Below are 17,966 nucleotides of genomic sequence, written 5' to 3'. Positions count from 1 at the left end.
ACTGAGTGACCTACTTCAGGAGAAGGCCAGTCCCCAGAGACACCCTGCAGTAGAGAACTCGTTAGCGTCCACGGAAGACTAGCCTAATAATAGTGACAACGGGAAATGGGGAAGAAGAAGGGAGAAGTGAGTCATCACTTTTCGTTAGTGAGTGGAGACAGTATTCCCAAGCAAATTCTGAACCTGAGCAGAATTGCTGGAGTTGGCCAGTGCATTTCTGGGGCTATTTCAGTCAAGCCAAGACCCAAGAGAATGAACCCAAAGGAATAAGCGATGAGGTCAGGGAGAATCAGGAGACGCACGGCTACTCATGTCAGCAGCCGTGAGGCACCCGCTTCGGGCCCTGGCTGAGGGGTGAAGGTACATCCACTCTGGATGGACCACCGGGGCCTGGGACTTACCTTGCAGGCTGTTCCCATTGGTGCTGGTGCAGGTGGGAGGCGGGGAGGTCTGGGGTCTGACCACCGGGGCAAAAGCACTCTTCTGTTTCACGGCTGAGACCATGTTGGCTGGTGAGAAGGAAAAGATGCCCGAGGAGCTGCTGCAGTTGGAGGGGAGGCTTGTGGAGGAGGCCATGGTGGGGCTGGATGGCACGACTGAGGGGGCAATGGGAAAGAAATGTCAGTGCCTCTCGTGGCACCCTGAGATGAGCTTGGAGCCTTGACCAGGCCAAACTCAGGCATAAACCCTCCCCGAGTTCTCAGGACGCTGTACCTTTTCATCCTTTGGTACTTGGATACCTTTCATTGTTGCTGATCTTCTGTGTGTTTATTGTGGGCCTACTGTGTGTCCTGTAGTGTGTGAGGCACTGGAGTCATAGTTAGCAGTTTCCTGCAGGGGGAATGGTCCTTTCTAATCAGCCCAGGGCAGGACATGCTGAGTGTGTTATAGAGCAAAACAGAGCCACCACCCTCAGAGTCTTCTAGGCCAGGCCATGAGAGTGCAATTCCTTTTCATCTGAGATGGAGCAGCATAAAACAGTGACAGAGAGGAGCCTGGCCAACTCTGAAGTCAGGAAGGGAAATCAGAGAAAGCCCCCCAGAAAAGATGCCCAGGGAAGGATTCCAGGTGGGGCCTAAACTAAGGTGTTATTAGCAAAGGGACTGGGGATAGAAGGGATTGGGAGAGGCCAGCTCCAAAGGGAGTGGTCATTATGATGGAATGGGAGGTCAGAGGGTGAGCTGAAGGCAAGACCAAGATTCCAACTTAAGGCACTGGCAGATAGTGTTGGGAGCGTCCCATTTCTCTCCAAGGGGCTGAGTTCTTTGAGGACGTTACGCTCCCTCAAGTTCCACTGCATAGATCTCCATAGCTTGGAAGCCAGGTTGATAAACAGACTACTGTATGCAACACTTGTGGAAAACGCAGAGCTATAAGCCCAAGTTCAAATTCTTTCTGCCATTCTCCTGTGAAGCTGAACATAAATGTTTGTGAATTCTAGCACTAGGCTAGAAGTCTTATGTAAATACTCACAGTCTGGGAGTAGTGGGGTGCAGATAATCAATGGTGGGAGAACTTTGGCAATTCAGAAAGAGAAAACCGAGCTGCTTGGGGATATGAAAGAGCTGGGCACAGGGACATTCTCATGGTCCTATGATCTGTATGGCCTTTCCTCTCTTGTGCATGGTTAATTTATTTCTCAGTTACTTCAGGGTCAAGAGATTTTGCACATTATGCCAAGGCTAATGTCCTCATACCCTCACTTTCTATTTCCTCCATTTCCTGCAGAAAATTATGAATCCTGTCCAGTGATTTCCAGGCATTTAATTTAAATTCTAGGCACTTCCACCTACCTTATTGTGTTTCATATTATTTAATAAACATCACATATTGCTTTGTCATGCACAAGAATCTTCACATCTTTTTCCTCTTGTCACTGGTAAAGCAACCTTAAGTCAGAGTCTATGTCATGTTTTTTTGCACCACAGCAATTGCAACTCAGAAGCGGTTCAGCGAATTACTTATAGCCATTGCTATGACTACTATGAAGGGAAGGATCAAATTCAAATTTAGTGTTCTTTTCACTCTGCTACCCTGAGAAGGAAACAGATCTCCAGAGGAAAAAGCCCCCTTTCTGTGAGCCCATCAGGGTCTAAAGAGCTGTGTGGGTGGCCTAATCCCTGGCCTTCTGGCTTTGGGAAGTTAGGGATGTGGGAATCCAATGGGTTGCAGGTTACCCATTAGATTCAGGGAAAAGGACCCCTGTATTCTACTCAAGGCACTTCCCAGCCCAAAGGCTGGATGCTTCCTGGGCAGAACACAGAGCGGACACCCCCAACATGCTCAAGAGTTTTTACGAACATTTTCTAAACTGTACTTTTTCTTTTAATGAGGCCAGCATTTTTATACATCTCTTAGGATTTGTAAATGTGAAAATACGTTCAATAATAACACCCATTTAAATTGCAAAACTCCTGCACTGGAGTTGATTTTTAAATATTCGTAGACTTGAAATCCTGCTGGTTCACTGAGGAAGGCAATTAATCTCGTTGGCAAATGCGATCATTATGTGTATTTAGAGGTGGGGAATTTGGGGGAAGGTTAACAGAGGAAGGGGTAAAAAATAGTCACACAGCTCCATTTGTTATAACATTATTAGTTATCAGCCACCATACCAAAAGTGTGCTCACCAGTAGAATGTCTTATTTTATTTTTTATTCTGTTGGAATTTTTCAACATGAGTGGTTTATGAATAATTAAATATCATAGAGGCAAAAATTCAAATCAGCTGGGCTTTGTGTTTATTGTTTTAGTTGCATTTATGCAGATAAAACCGTCCCATCTGAGAGCCTGTTTGAGAATTTAATACTATATTTGTGAGCACTGAAGAAATCAATTAATGGAAATTAAATGTTCGAAGTTTCACAGTCTGACAGATGCAATCTCAGACTGGATTCACTGGGTGTGCACAGGCTTGAGGGGAACAACCCAAGCCCCTAAATTGAATTGCTACCATAGAGCAATTAGTTTATTGATTTAATTAAGAATGCCACCTTTTAATTTTCAGGTCATGATTGAAACATTTTCTGATTGAATAGATGAGAGAACACAGAAGTGATAGATCTGTGGGAAAGTGTCTTTCAATACATCAAAATCTGATGTGAAACTGACCCCAAGTGTTGACTCCTGAGCAGATAGACACTACATGCAGATTATATGGAGATTTTTAAATGTTCAACAAACTGCTGATTCCAAGCAAATAAAATAGAATTATAGAATTCCACACAGCCAGAAAGTGAAAAACCTAAGTATGCCTTTAGAAATAACTCTCTTATAGGTCAACAATGAACTTTTCTCTTTCAAAGGATTTTCACACTTCACATTTCCACTACAACGGAGGACAGCAGTTTTTAGTATTTTTAGCTAAAGGTTTTCCTTTAAAAATCATGAATATTCTTTCATTTAACAGCACACATCTGTCCTCCTATAGATGTTTACAAGCTTGACCCCATTTATACATCAGAAGACATGTCCAAGATGAACTTGGTTATCTATGTAAAGATGCATAGAGGGAGATCAAAAGGTTGTTATGACCCATAACATTTTATAGAGAGAGATGGTAATGTGTTGTGGCTCTTTAGATGTATGTTATACATAAAGGTGCCAATTTTTGAGGTTCTTTAGATACAATTTGAATACTGTACCCAAACAAATCCTTTAAGCTAAACTTCCTTAAGACAGGGACGAGGTAATAAAAAATGAATGGAAATATATATGCATGCACACACATGTATATACATATTTTAAGAACACACTAAATACAAATGGGAAAAATCCAAGCATTAATAAATAAATAAGTGGTATTCCTTAAGAGGAGATGTTAAGCTTTGGGTTGTTGTTACTACAGAATCACCGTCCCTTATTATCTTTCCATCGTTGTGATTGTGACTTGGATTTTTGAACGTGCCTCTCATGGGCCAGGACTTGGGGCAAACTCATTGTGAGCATTATCTTTTCCATGCCTTGTAGCACTGGATGGGGTGGACACTAGCTCCTTCCCTATTTTATAGATGAGAAAACTGAGGGCTGGGAAGGAAACGAACTTGCTCAGGGTCTCCAGCTAGTAACTGGTAGAAGCAGTGCCAACTCTACTGCCCTCTGACTCCAAGTGTGGGTTCTTGGGATGACATGATCTGTTGCAGCAAAGTTATGACTCTTGGAAGGACACTTTGGGGTAGAAGGTAAGCAGGGCAGTGAGAGATTTCTGCTGGAGATGATGGTGCTTTAACAGCATCATGGGAGGGCACGCCTTGCAGCAGAGGACCCTCAGACTGAGCAGCCCTACCCAGTGGGCTCTTGTAGGGAGAAGGTGCAGGACACATATCTACTTACTGGCATAGGGCGAGTTGGCAGCTGAGCCGTTGAGGAAGGTTGGGGAGCCGCCCAAATTGGACATGGCGGCAGAGCCGTAGCCGTTCATGCTCGTGGTGACAGAGTTATAGTTGGTCTGCTGGGGGGTGGTGCTCGGCACATACCCATGTGGTGACACGCTGCTTGAGTTGCGGGTGAAACCTGAGGGATAGAGACAAAACCAGGGGTGAGGGTGGTGTTCAGGTGGTGGCAGTCCTAGCCACCACCCAGAGGGAAGGGATTGGGTGATTCATGTGCGTGGGTTGGTGGTGCTAGCTCTGTGATTAAAATGGGAAGCGAGCAAAAGACACATTTCTTAGGAGATCATAAATACTTAGCAGGGCTGAGAGAAGTGGCAATGCAGGGCCTATAAATTATCATTTTGGAGGAGAAATAAATACCAATCTAAGAGATGCACCCTGGAATTAACAGGTTCCTCTTCCCTGGGCAAGAATGATGTGTTTTGGCCCCTCAGAACTTTAATTCCAGCCCTCTTTGTGATCTGTCATTCATGGTTTATGGTGAACAGTCAAATGCAGAGGTGGCTACATGTATGAGCCCTTTCGAGTCCCTTGCCCCATTTCCAGATGTGAGAGTAGAAGGAAAATTCTACAATAATGTCAATGCACATAAGCTAGGAATCTCCCCTTTGGGAAGAAAACAACTTTTTAAAATAAAAACTGATGTCAAACAAACGTTGTGGAGAGCCTGAGGTTGGAAGGGCAGGGAAGTGGGAGGGAGGAAGGGAGACAGCTCTGACCCTGACTGGTGGCTTGTGATGCCTCGGAGACATTCACGGCCAGTTGTCCACTGAAGGAATTCACGCCCATCATCCCTGTATGGACCGAGGTGTTAGCAAGGGCCGGGAGCTGGTTGTGGTTGCGAGGAACACTGTACAGGGCCTCTGCAATGTCAGCTGCTCTCTTCAGAATAATTTCCTGAAAAGTCAAAGGAACATCCCCTTTAGTTAGCCCCAGTCACAGTCCCAATAAGACCCTTTCTCAGTGCTTACTCTCTTCTAGGCACCGTGCTCAGGGCTTTCCACAATGGCTCACTATATTTATTTCTGCATCCCTGCTGAGAAACCCCAGTATCCTCATTACCACACCCAGATCACAAATGGGGAAACTGAGGCCCAGAAAAGCAAAGGCCTCACTTTGAGGTCCCATTTATGAACTCTTGAAGTCCATTGGGATTTCACCTCTCCACTAGTAACACTCAGGAGCTTTGAGGTCACTGCATGATGGGGAGCTGCAATTCATGTCCCCTACTGCTGTAAAGGACAGGGCTAGAAGCCCAAGTGTTAGTTTGGTGTGTGCCCGAACACTGACTCAGGAAATATGAAAACAGATGAAGGATTTGTCAGATTCAGGTTCCAAAGCAAACCGAATTCCATATGCAGAGCTGCTCTTGAAACAGAAATGGACGGTTCTATTCAGACCTCACTGTACTTTTTAGGAGGAGAAATTAAACCCCCTTCTCCTCCGAAATTTGCTTGAAACTCTGAGAGAAGTAAAAATAAAGCACCAGCAACTCTCTTCTTCAATTATGAAGTACCTTCCCAGTAGAGATTAGTTTTACACGGAATATTTCTTTCCTGGTAAAGGAATATGACTCCATAGAGAAGGAAATAAAAGATTTGCAAATAAAAGGAAAGAATTGAAGAGCCCTATACCATGTCCTATCTGAATTACTTATCCTCCTAACTCATGCACATGCCTTTTATATCTTTTGTGCTTTCTCCTACTATAAAGAATCTGAGATCCTCAACTAAATGAGGACATCCACACGGGTAGACACCCAGACTCACCTGGTTGTTGTGCGGCATGCCATACAGTGCTTCCACCAGATCCGCAGCCCTTTTGAGTATCACCTCCTGTCAAAAGAAAAGGAGATACAGTGCTCTGAATGAAGGCAGGTTGTCCTTATCTTTTCACATGATCATGTTCTGGTCCTCCGTGGCTCTACTTTGCCAAGGCATGGTTATTAAAGCAGTAGCTCAGGGATCTCCAGACTGGTGTTAAATCACCAATTTATCCTTGTTCACACACACACTTAATCGAGTCAAAAGGTGAGCATCATTGGTACTGCAAGATAAAATAGATCACTCGATAGTCTGCCATGGGCACGATAAAGCACTCATATGTTTATTGCTGAATACAATTCCTAGGTCATTTACTAGATTACTACAATCGATGTCATTCAGTGCATGTTATGAATCCCTAAGATGTGTTTATTTTGCGCTTAATTGCTTATTCAGGAACCATGACCTTATCAGACAGGTCATTTTCAAGGGATTTCCAACCAATCTTCAGCTACTAGAAGCATGTAGCATTGAACTTCTTTTGTTTCTCTCTCCTGCATGGCCAAGCTGTGGTATAAGGGAGTGTGCCAGAAACCCCTCTCTGAAAAGAAATTCTCATGACTAGCAGCATCTGTGTCTCTTACCACAATTCTTTGCTATTTCAGTATTCTTTTCTGTCATTTTCCTCTTTTGCTCATTCATTCTCATCCTCGATGTATGCTTTGCTGTTCATTCTGGCTGACAAAAAAATAAATAAATACAATACCTCCCTCTTTTCATGAAGGGGGGCTTCTACATTTACCTTCCATGGTTCTAATAATGTGGGGTGTTCCACCAAAGTGCACCCAGTGGTAGTTTTTTTCTTCTGATAAAAAGAAACGATTCCTTCTTCTTTATGTCCTAATTACCTACAGATTCATTTATACTAGAATCTGAAAAGGAAAGCAAAGTTTGATGCAAGTAAAAATGCAGGCTTAGCAGAGAACCAAACCAAAGAGCTTGGTGTGATTACCCCAGGTGATGCTCAGGAAGCTCTGTTTACTATTTCCTGCTGTTGGTAAAGTTTCAGACAGAAGTTTAACTTTAAACGTTTCACACAATGGAGTTCAGCACAAGAGAAGCAGAGCCTTTCAATTTTCACAGACTGCAGACACTGATCAGAAAATAGGGAAATAATTGCGTTCATTTTGCTGTCACCAGAGCCTCTTCAAAAATCCTTGAACAACTCTTGAAATGACAAGCTTTTAGATACATATTAGCATTTTTCAATTTTAAATTCTCTATAATATAAGATAAAACAGTTGTCATACTGCCGTAACTACTTATGACATATATAATGTCCTAAATTCAAAAATGAGATAGAGGGGTTTTCAGTTCTCAATAAACATTTATGCTTGCCTTAAGCGGTTAGACCCCCTGTATAAAACAATTCAGTTATTTTCCACATAGGGAGTGAAATGCATTATATAATCAGTGGAGTTTGAACCAATATATCTGAAATCATTTCTTTACTTTTTAATGCAAGCTACAAGATAATTTACCACTTTTTGTTTGCAGTATTGTCTGACCACAGCAGTTAATAATTCACTACGGTGTGGGCACACTAAACCCTATCCTCAGATCAAATTCAGCTTGTGTTGCTTTTGCTAAAACCTCATGGCTTTATCTGGCTCTTAGGAAAGATTAAAACAAAAACAGGATCAAGTTAGTTTATTTACTAAGATTTGACTTCTCTGGGTTTATGTTCATTTATTTCTTCAAATAAATATTTATGCCAATGTTTGGGCTTGGCAGAGAAGGTATTTTTCTTTCTTTCCATTTTAGGAGGAAAAATACAAGTTTGTCAAAAGCATGAGAGGGATGGTAAGGCAGTGTGCTTGGGAACTTTGCTTTTGCAACACTGTAATTGAGGACTTAGTTATATTTTAACTATTTTAATTGATTTCAAAGAACAAGGGAGGAGGGAAGTTAAAAAATTACTCCACAATTTTGAAGATTTTGTAAACCTAAAAAAAATACCATCTTTCGAAGCATATTATGTATCTTCATCTTATATATTTTTGGTGACCACATTTTTCAGCAACAGAATCCACTGAGTATTTGATCCTCTGAAAGCAAAGCACGTGAATCTTGTTTCCTAAAGTTGCATTCTGCTCTTATCCATGATGGCAGGATCTGTTTTTCCATTCTTCACATTGCCACAAGTGTGTGTTCAGCACGACACTGCTTCAGGCCAGCAGTCTTGAATGCGAGGAGAGTGAGTCTGGCTTTCTAGTTCTGGAAGCTGTGTCCTTCCATGATATCCCACCCATTTGAAAATGCCCTGCACTGCGGTATCAGCTTAGGGTTCAAGGGAGACTCCCATTTGGTTCAGTACTGCCAATACTGATATTTGTTATTTCTGCAAATGGGAAGGAGAAAGGACATTTCTGGGTCCTCCATGAGTTAGTGCGACAGACCTGCAAGGTGCTTGGATTTCGGTGACCAGAAAATTGCTCTCACCTCGATGTCATTACGTTCCCAGTGAACTAGCCCCCAAGCGTGTTTGTGTTGGGGATCTAATATATTGCCTTTCAATCAGAGCTGAGAGCCACTGAACACACAGACAGAACATGACGAGCAGGTCAGGAAAGCAATAAAGATTTTACAGAGCTGTCCAAGGTGCTAAATTTACTCAATAATGGGTTTGGCACCATGGTGTTAACCTCTCATTTACTACCAGTTTGAGGGACTAAATTGAAGTAGCTGACTTCATTTACCTTGAAATGTATATTTTATGACATTATGTAAGTAGATTGAAAGGGCACTGCAGTTTTAACAATTTAAAGGCTAAAGCATGTTTAAGATGAAACTTGAATATTTATTGTATATTGCACTTAAAGTATATAGAATGTTAAAATGTATTGATTAAATTTGTAAAAGGCATTATAAAAATGACAGGTAGTATAAAAGATGTATGTCTTTAAAAATCAAATTGATAGTATATGCTATCTCTTCTGTGGTCACAAGTGTAATTTTTTTGCAGTTTTATATGGTAATTTGAAAATTCTGTAATTTTACATTAGGAAATGATTGAGCCTAGGATGTTTAAAAAAAAGAAAGAAGCTTCCCATAAGGAGAAGAACTGGGTATTTCATATAATCTTTTGTCTCTGAAATTATTCCTAAAGTCCTATTTTTGTGGCATTAAGAAGGAGTATAGTATAAGGATCCTTCAATTCTAATATTCAATTTTAGTATTTCTAAAAAGAAAAAGCTCTTGGAAAGTACTAATATCTAATTTTTCAAGGCATTTATTTGTCAGGAGAGATTTTCTCTTCTTTTCATAATGTTTAAAACGTCTCCCTGCTTGCAGTTTCAAACATGAGAGTAGAGATTAGACTCTACCAAGATAATTAATCCTATCCTCGGACTTGGAAAAAAAGTCCCATTTGGGAATTAAAAAGACAAATGCTTGTATTCTAAATATTGAAAAGCCCTAGAGCCTCCTTAAAGACAGAAAGCTTGTTCTCCAATCTACATCCTGAGTTAAACTATTTTTTTTTCTTTTCATGGCCTCAGATCTTTTCTCTTAAAGAAACAGAAAATGGCTATTCCTTAAAAGCAACAATTTTGCATTAATCTATTTCCTCTCACCATCAAAATTTGACTTCACCTCTCTTGCAGTGATTATGTGAGTGGGGGACTATAGAGGAAAAATGTGGATATGACACATAAATTCTATTTAGATCTACAGAAATACTGGAGAGACTCAAGGAGAAACTGGGCTGTAAGAAACAGTTTGAGTGTAACCACGCTTAGCATTAATGACTTTGAAAATTTGTAATAAAATTTCTGATCGGGGCCCAGGGTGGTGGCACATGTCTGTAATCTCAGCCGCTCGGGAGGCTGAGGCAGGAGGATTGCAAGTTCAAAGCCAGCCTTAGCAATGGCGAGGCACTAAAGCAACTCAGTGAGACCCTGTCTCTAAATAAAATACAAAATAGGGCTGGGAATGTGGCTCAGTGGTCGAGTGCCTCTTAGTTCAATCCCCTGGAAAGAAAGAAAGAAAGAAAGAAAGAAAGAAAGAAAGAAAGAAAGAAAGAAAGAGAATCTGAATGGGCTACACATACAAAGAGAAGCTGCAGCCCTATCAGTTGGCAAATAATTTTTGAGCTTTTAATTGCCCTAACCATACTTTTGAATATTATTCTCCAGCAACTTTCAAGGTAGGGTGTTTCCCAGCACTGAGCTGTGGGTTCTAGGGTTATCCAAGGTCACCTTGGTCCTCTGGTTCTGCCCTCTTCACCTGGTCTCTTCTCCCTGTGCCTCTGAAGAACTGCTCTCTATTCTGGTCCAGTCTCTCCACCCCAGCCTAGAAGCAAAGCACTGGACCCCTTCCTTTCTCCACACCCTCCTCCTTTGGCCATTCCTTCTTTCATTTTTTCCCTCCTTTCTTTGCAGTGCCCAGCCACAGTGCCTTCCACTCTTCCCAAGCCCTTTCCAGAAGGTAGCAGCAGTGGTAGAGGAATGAAAGGGAGAGCTATCATTTATTCAAAGTGGAACGTGACCTCCTTCCATCTTCACAGAGCCTCTGAACGTGCTGTTCATATTACCATTCTGCAAATGAGGAAACTGAGACTCAGAAAGATCAGCTAATGTTCTTTCTGATGAGTGGCCGAGCAGGGATTCCACCCCAGGTCTGTCGGGTATAAAAGCATGAACTCTAAGAAACAGAACTTCTATTCTATCAAAAATAATTCTACCTTTAGTGATATCCCATCTCCTCATGTATTTCATTCCTCTGAAAAAGAGTGTTGACCTTCTACATCACCCAGCATGACACCTGGTCCATGCTCTGGGTCCTTCTGCCCCACTCTGATGTGAGTGGGGGACTATAGAGGAAAAATGTGGATATGACATATAAATTCTATTTATATCTACAGAAATATTGGAGAGACTCAAGGAGACACTGGGCTGTAAGAAACAGTTTGAGTGTAACCACCCTTCACCGCCCTCCACAGATACACTGGAGACTCTTGTTGAGGGCAGGTACATGTCTCAATCTCCTTCTCTAAGCTCCAAGAACAATGCTAGGTAAAACTTGGGCCTTGAGACATTCTTGCTGAAGTTTATTTTAAGATACCAGTGCTGACTTTCAAAAGTATATGGCTAATTCATATGTTGAAATGACTGTCAGATATTTGGTACAACTAATAAAAGCAGAAGATTTAAATTTGGTGTTCCATTTGGCTCCAAACTCTTCAATCAATATATAAATTCCCAAAGGTCAAGTTGTGATCACTGTTGAGTTTTTTTAATGTCTTTTTTTATAAATCTATTTTACTCCTGCTTTTTTGTAAAAAAAATATTTTTATTTCTAGTTGGACACAACACCTTTATTTTATTTATTTTTATGTGGTGCTAAGGATTGAACCTAGGGCCTCACTCGTGCCAGGCAAGAGCTCCACCACTGAGCCACAACTCCATGCTTACATTTTAATTTTGTGATTAATATAATGAATCATATCTAGTACATTATCTGAAGTTATAGGCTTCTAACAACATGAGCTTGTTCTTGATATACAATAACCTTTTATTAATTGTACCTTCAGGACCTTAAAAATACTTAGGTATTTACACATTCTCAGAAAGCCACCTTGAGAACTAAGCATATGGTGTCAAATATGCAGACATAGCTAACTCATCTCTCTTCCTATTTCATGATAATAAAATCTCTGAAGACTATTCACCATCCTGGGGAGTCTTTTTAGCTTTTGCCCACAAATATACAGCCAATAAGCTCATAGTCACTGGCTCCTTCTAACTCTCCAGGATGGAGGAGAAGGTTGTCTAATTGGCCACTATTGGATCCATTTATAAATCCAATTCATATTTTGAGTAACTTGACCCAAAGGAACAGGGGAGATGGTCTGAACTTTTTTTTGCACACAGCATGTACTGGTTACCCCACAAAGACAGTGTATGCCATTTACCAACATGACATTAATTCTCAAGTATCAGAATCAGATTTTGAAACTCTGGGAACTCATAAAATTAAATTCAGGTTTGGATCCCTAATTTGAGAGGACAATCCATGCTTGGCCTGTGCTCACCTAACTGGAAAATAATGTTCTGAGGGATGTAGAATAAAACAGAAGATAAAACTACAAGCATTAATTATCAAAGTCAAGTTGAGTTGGGTGATTCCTGAGAAAGAAATGCAATACTTGATTGTTACTGCAAATTTCCCTGACACTTATTTATCAGCAATCTGCTTTGCCTTATCAGGGGCTGGAAATGCAGCAGTCTACATATCAGCAACGTAAAATACGTTGGATTGGCAAAATCACTCCTGATTTAGAAAGGATAAGCATCTATCAACGGAGTCACCATTGATTTCGCTGGCCTCTTCACCCAGAGTTTACAGCGGGGCCTACACTGTGCCCACCCAGCTCACCGGAATTTCAGTCCTGCCTCTTCCCCCATTTGCTTTGGAAACTTTGGGTGGCACTACTGACGGGAAAGTCCAAACGCTGAAAACCTGATTGGATGTTTCTTGTAGCCCACTTCCCACGGAGCTGGATGTACAATGTGATAAATGCCAGTTGTACCAAGATGTATTTCTGAGCGTGGTTTTATATCCTAACTTCCTTTGTGTTTATTCAGCCAAATGGAAAATTCCACACTGTTAGGACTCTGCATTCTAAAAACTCAGTATAATGAGGGCAGCGAGGGATAGAGGGAAACAAACCAAAATAACACTTGGGCACTGTTCAGTTTCCGATCTTCTGAGACATTCTCCAAATTTTTTATTCTTCTTGTAATATGAACGTCTTGAAATAGAGCTTAGTGCACATCATTAGAAGCCTGGAGTGTGACACTTTAAACAATCTTTACTCAGAAGCCCTGTGACTGAGAAGAGTCACTTACATTTAGCATGGATATAATTAAACATGTTTCTGTTGAAAGGGGCATTCTCATTATGGCTGAGGACCACTTTAGAGTAAATTGAAATGGAAAGGAGCACAGAGGAGGTGTAGGTAGCAAGTGGTTACTTCTAGGGAGGCATAAAATGCCAAATGTGTAACAATTATATTTTACAACCGTGCATTCTAAAGACTTCATAGTATTTTGCATCAGCGGAACCTGTGGGTGCCCTACAGAATCCTCGAGTGCCTACTTGTCTACAGTCTGTAGAGAAAAGCAAGATTCAAACCGCAATCAAAATCTGTAGCAATTTCTAGAACAGAGAGATTCAATATTTTGAAAGTCTACTGTGGTTATTACCAGAGGCCATGGCTTCAAAAGCATTCTAGAGAAAATGCAGGAGGGCCTTCTGGTCCTCTTCTAATTTCAAAGTTGATTTTATGTTCAGATGAGATGACAGCCCTCGTATTTCTCAAACATATCATTATGTGTCATCACCCAGTGTGGCTGGAGGTCCACCAGAGAGCTCTGCCTTTGTTAAAAACGTGGTGTAGGGTCATGTGAAATTAAAGTAGGTTGTAAGCTAACGCAGCCATATCAACGTAAGACATACCAAGTTACATGATTGACTTTTACAGTGGAAAGAAAAAGGCTGTTTTCAAGCAGCTGTTATTGCCTCAATGGAAAAAAAAAATCAATGAAAGTGAAATGAACAAGAGATTTTGTCTGAGTTGCAGTTAATACCACTGAAGGAGCTATGGATATTAAAAGGTCAACAAATAAATTAGCCAGAGTGTTATGAAATGAATGATTTGGCTTATAATTTTATTGAGTGAAAATTGTTCGCTGCCTATTAGACCAGGTAATTTTTATCTGGTGCCTCAATTACTGTTCCGTAAGCAATAATATAGTTGTAAGAGCTGCCGGTTCGATTGGGTGACCTCTGAAAAGCTGGCTAGGACAGCTGGCTTTGCTATGATGGATAACGGAGCTTGGGCGCCATGAGGGGCCAAGCCTCCCTCTCCTGCAAGGGGATCTCATAAAAGAAACATTACAACTTGATTCATTTTACCAAAATGTTCGGCTTTCAGATGTCAGCAGTTAAGTATAAATTGTGAAACCAGGTATTCCTGAGAAGACTTAGGACAACGTTCCTCCTCCTCTTTTTGGTCTCCTGGACTTCTCCTCTGAATGGTGGCATGGTAATTGGTGAATGGGAACCTGGGGTGCTTCCTGCCACAAATTCAGTGAAAAATGGTGTCTGCCCCCTCGTAGGCACGACCTGCGTGTGGTACAGAGCTGAACCCGGTCACCTTTGGTCGGCTCTTCTTATTCCAATTCATTGTCCTGGTTTAAGACCAACGCTCTGGGTTGGGTCCTGCAGAGTGGCCTTGGAAATCGACTTTCTGATCAGGATAAAAGACTGCTGAAAGAGAAAGCTCTGGACAGAGGCGCCTTTTTCAGGGGTAGGTTGTAAAGTCAGCACATGAAACAAAAACTGCCTCGAGTCAAAATTACCCTTGAAAATCTTTTAAGTCACCTTTAAGTCACCAAAGCCTGGATGTTCAGAAAAGAAAAGGGGGAGAAAAAAAAAAAGCCCCAAATTAACTACTTCTGTTTCTCTTTGTCTTTTGGCCAAGGCTTCCCTTTCCCTGGGGCACGGCAGAAAGTAGGATCTCCAAGTACACACAGAGGTGAATTAGCCAGGTGTACATATGTGCATGTAGATGCATGTGACTGGCGTGTGTTAGAAAAACATATGTGTCCATTTCTGTTTGTGGACACCTACTACAGTTTTGAATAAGCGCTATGAGTCCTGCTAGAATTACACTACACTTGAAGCACATTCAGAGAACAAAATAAATAAATAAATAAATAAATAAGAGTTTGCTTTTGTTTCTTAAATTGTTGCACACCATTGGTTATTACACGTACCTCCAGGTGAATGATATCTGTAAAGCATGACTCCCAGGGCTTTACAGATGGTCTTGAGTGCAGCTGCAATTAAAATTCACTGGCTCAAGACTGCTGGGGTTTGGTACTTACTATTTAAATGCTTAATTGAAGTGTTACTCAGGGCAGATACTATGAGCAAAGCTTCAGCCATTGCAGTATCTCTACTCCTAAGGGTTTTCATCTTTAAGAGGCGGATGTTGGATGGCTGGGAAGTGGAAATGAGTTTGTCCCTGTTCTTCCTGTTACTTCTTCTTAAACTCACGAGTAATTACATTCAATGCCTCTGTACACCCAGTGTGATATGAAGCAGGTTACATTGAATCCTCCTCATCAAGAGCTCAGTGCTAAAAAAGAACTTGAAAGAGTTCCAGAGCTCAGCTGTTGGAGAAGTGTTCTTAGAATTTCCCACCACAATGACTCTGCAGCTAAAGAGAAAAAGAGCGATCTCCAAGGTTTGTCTGTGTGTGTTTTTAATTCTTGCTGCTACTTTCGCCTAGCTCAGCCATTTGTGAGCTAACCTCAGTCAATGCTACCACTTCCTCCTCCTCCCAACCAAGCTTGAGGGATTTTGAGATTAGTTTGCAAAACTGTCTCTCCTTAAAATTCTTTTTGCTTCATCTTAGGAGGCTGTGCTTGGGATACTGGCGCTGGCTCCAGAGCCCCATGGACTTGGCTGCAGTCCTTGCTCTGCCACTTCTACAAAGTGCAAACACACGCCTCCATTTCCTCATAGGTAAAACAGGATTAATCTGGCACCCCAGCACCCTGTGCAGGAGATTACCTACAGTTAGTGCTCAGCAAGCAACAGCCAGCCGCATTTTGATAAGCCCCGGTTATATTCCAAAGAAATTTGGCAAATATGTACATTCTTGAAGTCGATGTGGATAGCGTGTCTTGAGTGTTATGTTTGAGCTGAAATTCCATTTGCAGAACACTGTAGATGATTCTGCATGGACAAATGGTGAGGAAGTATAATAAGGCAGTAATTTCTTTTTTCCTTTCTTTCTTTTTTTTTTTTTTTTGCAGGGGGAGGGGTGTCCTGGGGAATTGAACCCAGGGGTGCTTAACCACTGAGCACCATCCCTACTCCTTTTTATTTTTTTTATATTGAGACAGGGTCTTGCTAAGTTGCTGAGGGCTTCTGAGTTGTTGAGGCTGGCTTTGAACTTGTAATCCTCCTGCTTCAGCCTCCTGAGCCTCTAGGATTATAGACATGCACCACTGCCCCACTCTGTAATTTCTATTTTCTATCTGCATAAACAGCTCTGAACTTTTCTGAACCTGTTTCCTCATCTCTAAAATGGGCATGATACAGTAATAACAGGGAGAATAATTTACTATAAAATAAAACAGTTAAACATTAAATAATCTAAGGAAGTAAGAATTATCATTATTTTGCAGGGACCAGGGGGCCTTTTAGTGATTCTTTTCCCAGGGAAAAAAATATGTACAAGCATGTGCATTACACACACACACACACACACACACACACACACACACACACGACTGCATATATAATTCCAGGGGTGCACAGTTCTGGGTTTACCTCCCCTGATAAAAGTGGTATAAGTGTGAGTGGCTACCAAGCTCCTAAACTGAGCATATTATCAAAATAAGGAGATGGAATTTGCCTGTAAGTTTTCTGGCAGATGCAGAAGAAGGAGGGGGAAATGGACCGCATTCCATACTTTGTGTTTTTGACAAAAACACAGAATGTTTCCTGGAATCAAACTCTAGCACATATTTTCCAAGAGCTGAATATACCATAACATTTGCATTTGTTTCTGTGTTTTTGAACAGGGTCACTCTCATTTCTGGATGTATTATTGATAGTGGTTCCTTAAATTTAAAAGGTAAATAAATAAATACAGATGATGAAAGAGAGAGAGAGGGAGACAGAGAGAGAGAGAGAGAGAGAGAGAGAGAGAGAGAGAGAGAGAAGACATGTCACTGTGTGGAAAAAGAGGATGCAGGGTTTTTCTTTATCCCTTCTTGAAACCCTTAGTCACCCCCTTTTTCTGCTAGGGGGCAATGTGGTTAGGCAAAGATTTCTTATTTGTATTTTCACTTATGCAACTGCAGATTTTGAATTACTGATCATCTTTGCATAAAGACTAAAACAATAAAAGCATAATTAGAATACATTGTATACAGCCAACTCTGGTTTTATTTTGCCCCAGCTCTGTATTTATGATAAATCGCTAAACACGAACGCTCTTTAGGGAAGGTGATTTTGGGTCCCGTCTCTCCTCACAGCAAAAACAGTACCTGTGAGTGGAGTCTGAATTTCAATTTTGCAAGTGTACAGTTGAACTGAATAATATTTGGCACGATGCAGCGCACAACTGAGCCACTAAATGGCTGATTTACTAAATTATTATTAGATGAGCCCTTGCTGTTCCAAATGAAAGTGCAGTCACTGTCTTCCTTCATGGTGTGTTCAAATTGTTCTGTGTTTAAATATTCAGCATGAGGCTAATGTGAACTGATGAACTGAGACTATAAACATTCACTTTCAATACAGATAGAGCGACAGAAAGGCAACATATCATGTGGCCCGCGGAGGTGAAAATGATTTATAGTTAAGGATGTTGCTGCCTTCTTCCATTACTTTAAGGGACTCTTAATTAGCCTGGTGTTTGAAATGACTAATTCCCATCTACAGCAGCTTCATGGCGACTGAGGTTTGCGAATGTCAGTGAAGGAGAGGCTACTATGAGCACTCGCTGCCTCGGGGGTCCCCAACCTTGAGTTTTATTCATGGCGGGCTCTGTGTCACCTGCAGAGTGGCGGGTCTGCCAGAGCGACTAAGGTGTTTGACATTCAGTGTGCTTTCTGACCCACCCAATGGGCCTACAATCCATCCTTCCTGCAATCTGTCCCTCTGCAATCTTCCTCCCTGACAATCCACATCCAATCCCCGCCCACCCCCATCTCACCAGCTTCTT

General features: G+C 41.4%; 1 protein-coding gene across 8 annotated transcripts in view; it reads right to left on the bottom strand.

Moving 5' to 3' along the window:
• EBF1 (EBF transcription factor 1) overlaps positions 1 to 17,966 on the bottom strand; it is a 396,117-nt gene that overhangs the window by 18,472 nt on the left and 359,679 nt on the right. For all 8 annotated transcript variants that reach the window (XM_081303910.1, XM_081303909.1, XM_081303907.1 and 5 more), the window contains 4 exons: positions 6,161 to 6,226; positions 5,111 to 5,288; positions 4,333 to 4,512; positions 402 to 596 (listed from right to left, as the gene is read on the bottom strand). In XM_081303910.1, coding sequence (XP_081160036.1) covers positions 402 to 596; positions 4,333 to 4,512; positions 5,111 to 5,288; positions 6,161 to 6,226 — 619 coding nt within the window. The remainder of the gene's footprint in view (positions 1 to 401; positions 597 to 4,332; positions 4,513 to 5,110; positions 5,289 to 6,160; positions 6,227 to 17,966) is intronic.

The sequence above is a fragment of the Spermophilus citellus genome (assembly GCF_964194105.1).
Source record: "Spermophilus citellus genome assembly, chromosome: 1".
In the NCBI taxonomy this organism is placed as follows: Eukaryota; Metazoa; Chordata; class Mammalia; order Rodentia; family Sciuridae; genus Spermophilus; species Spermophilus citellus.
This window is presented reverse-complemented; position numbering and strand designations above follow the sequence as displayed.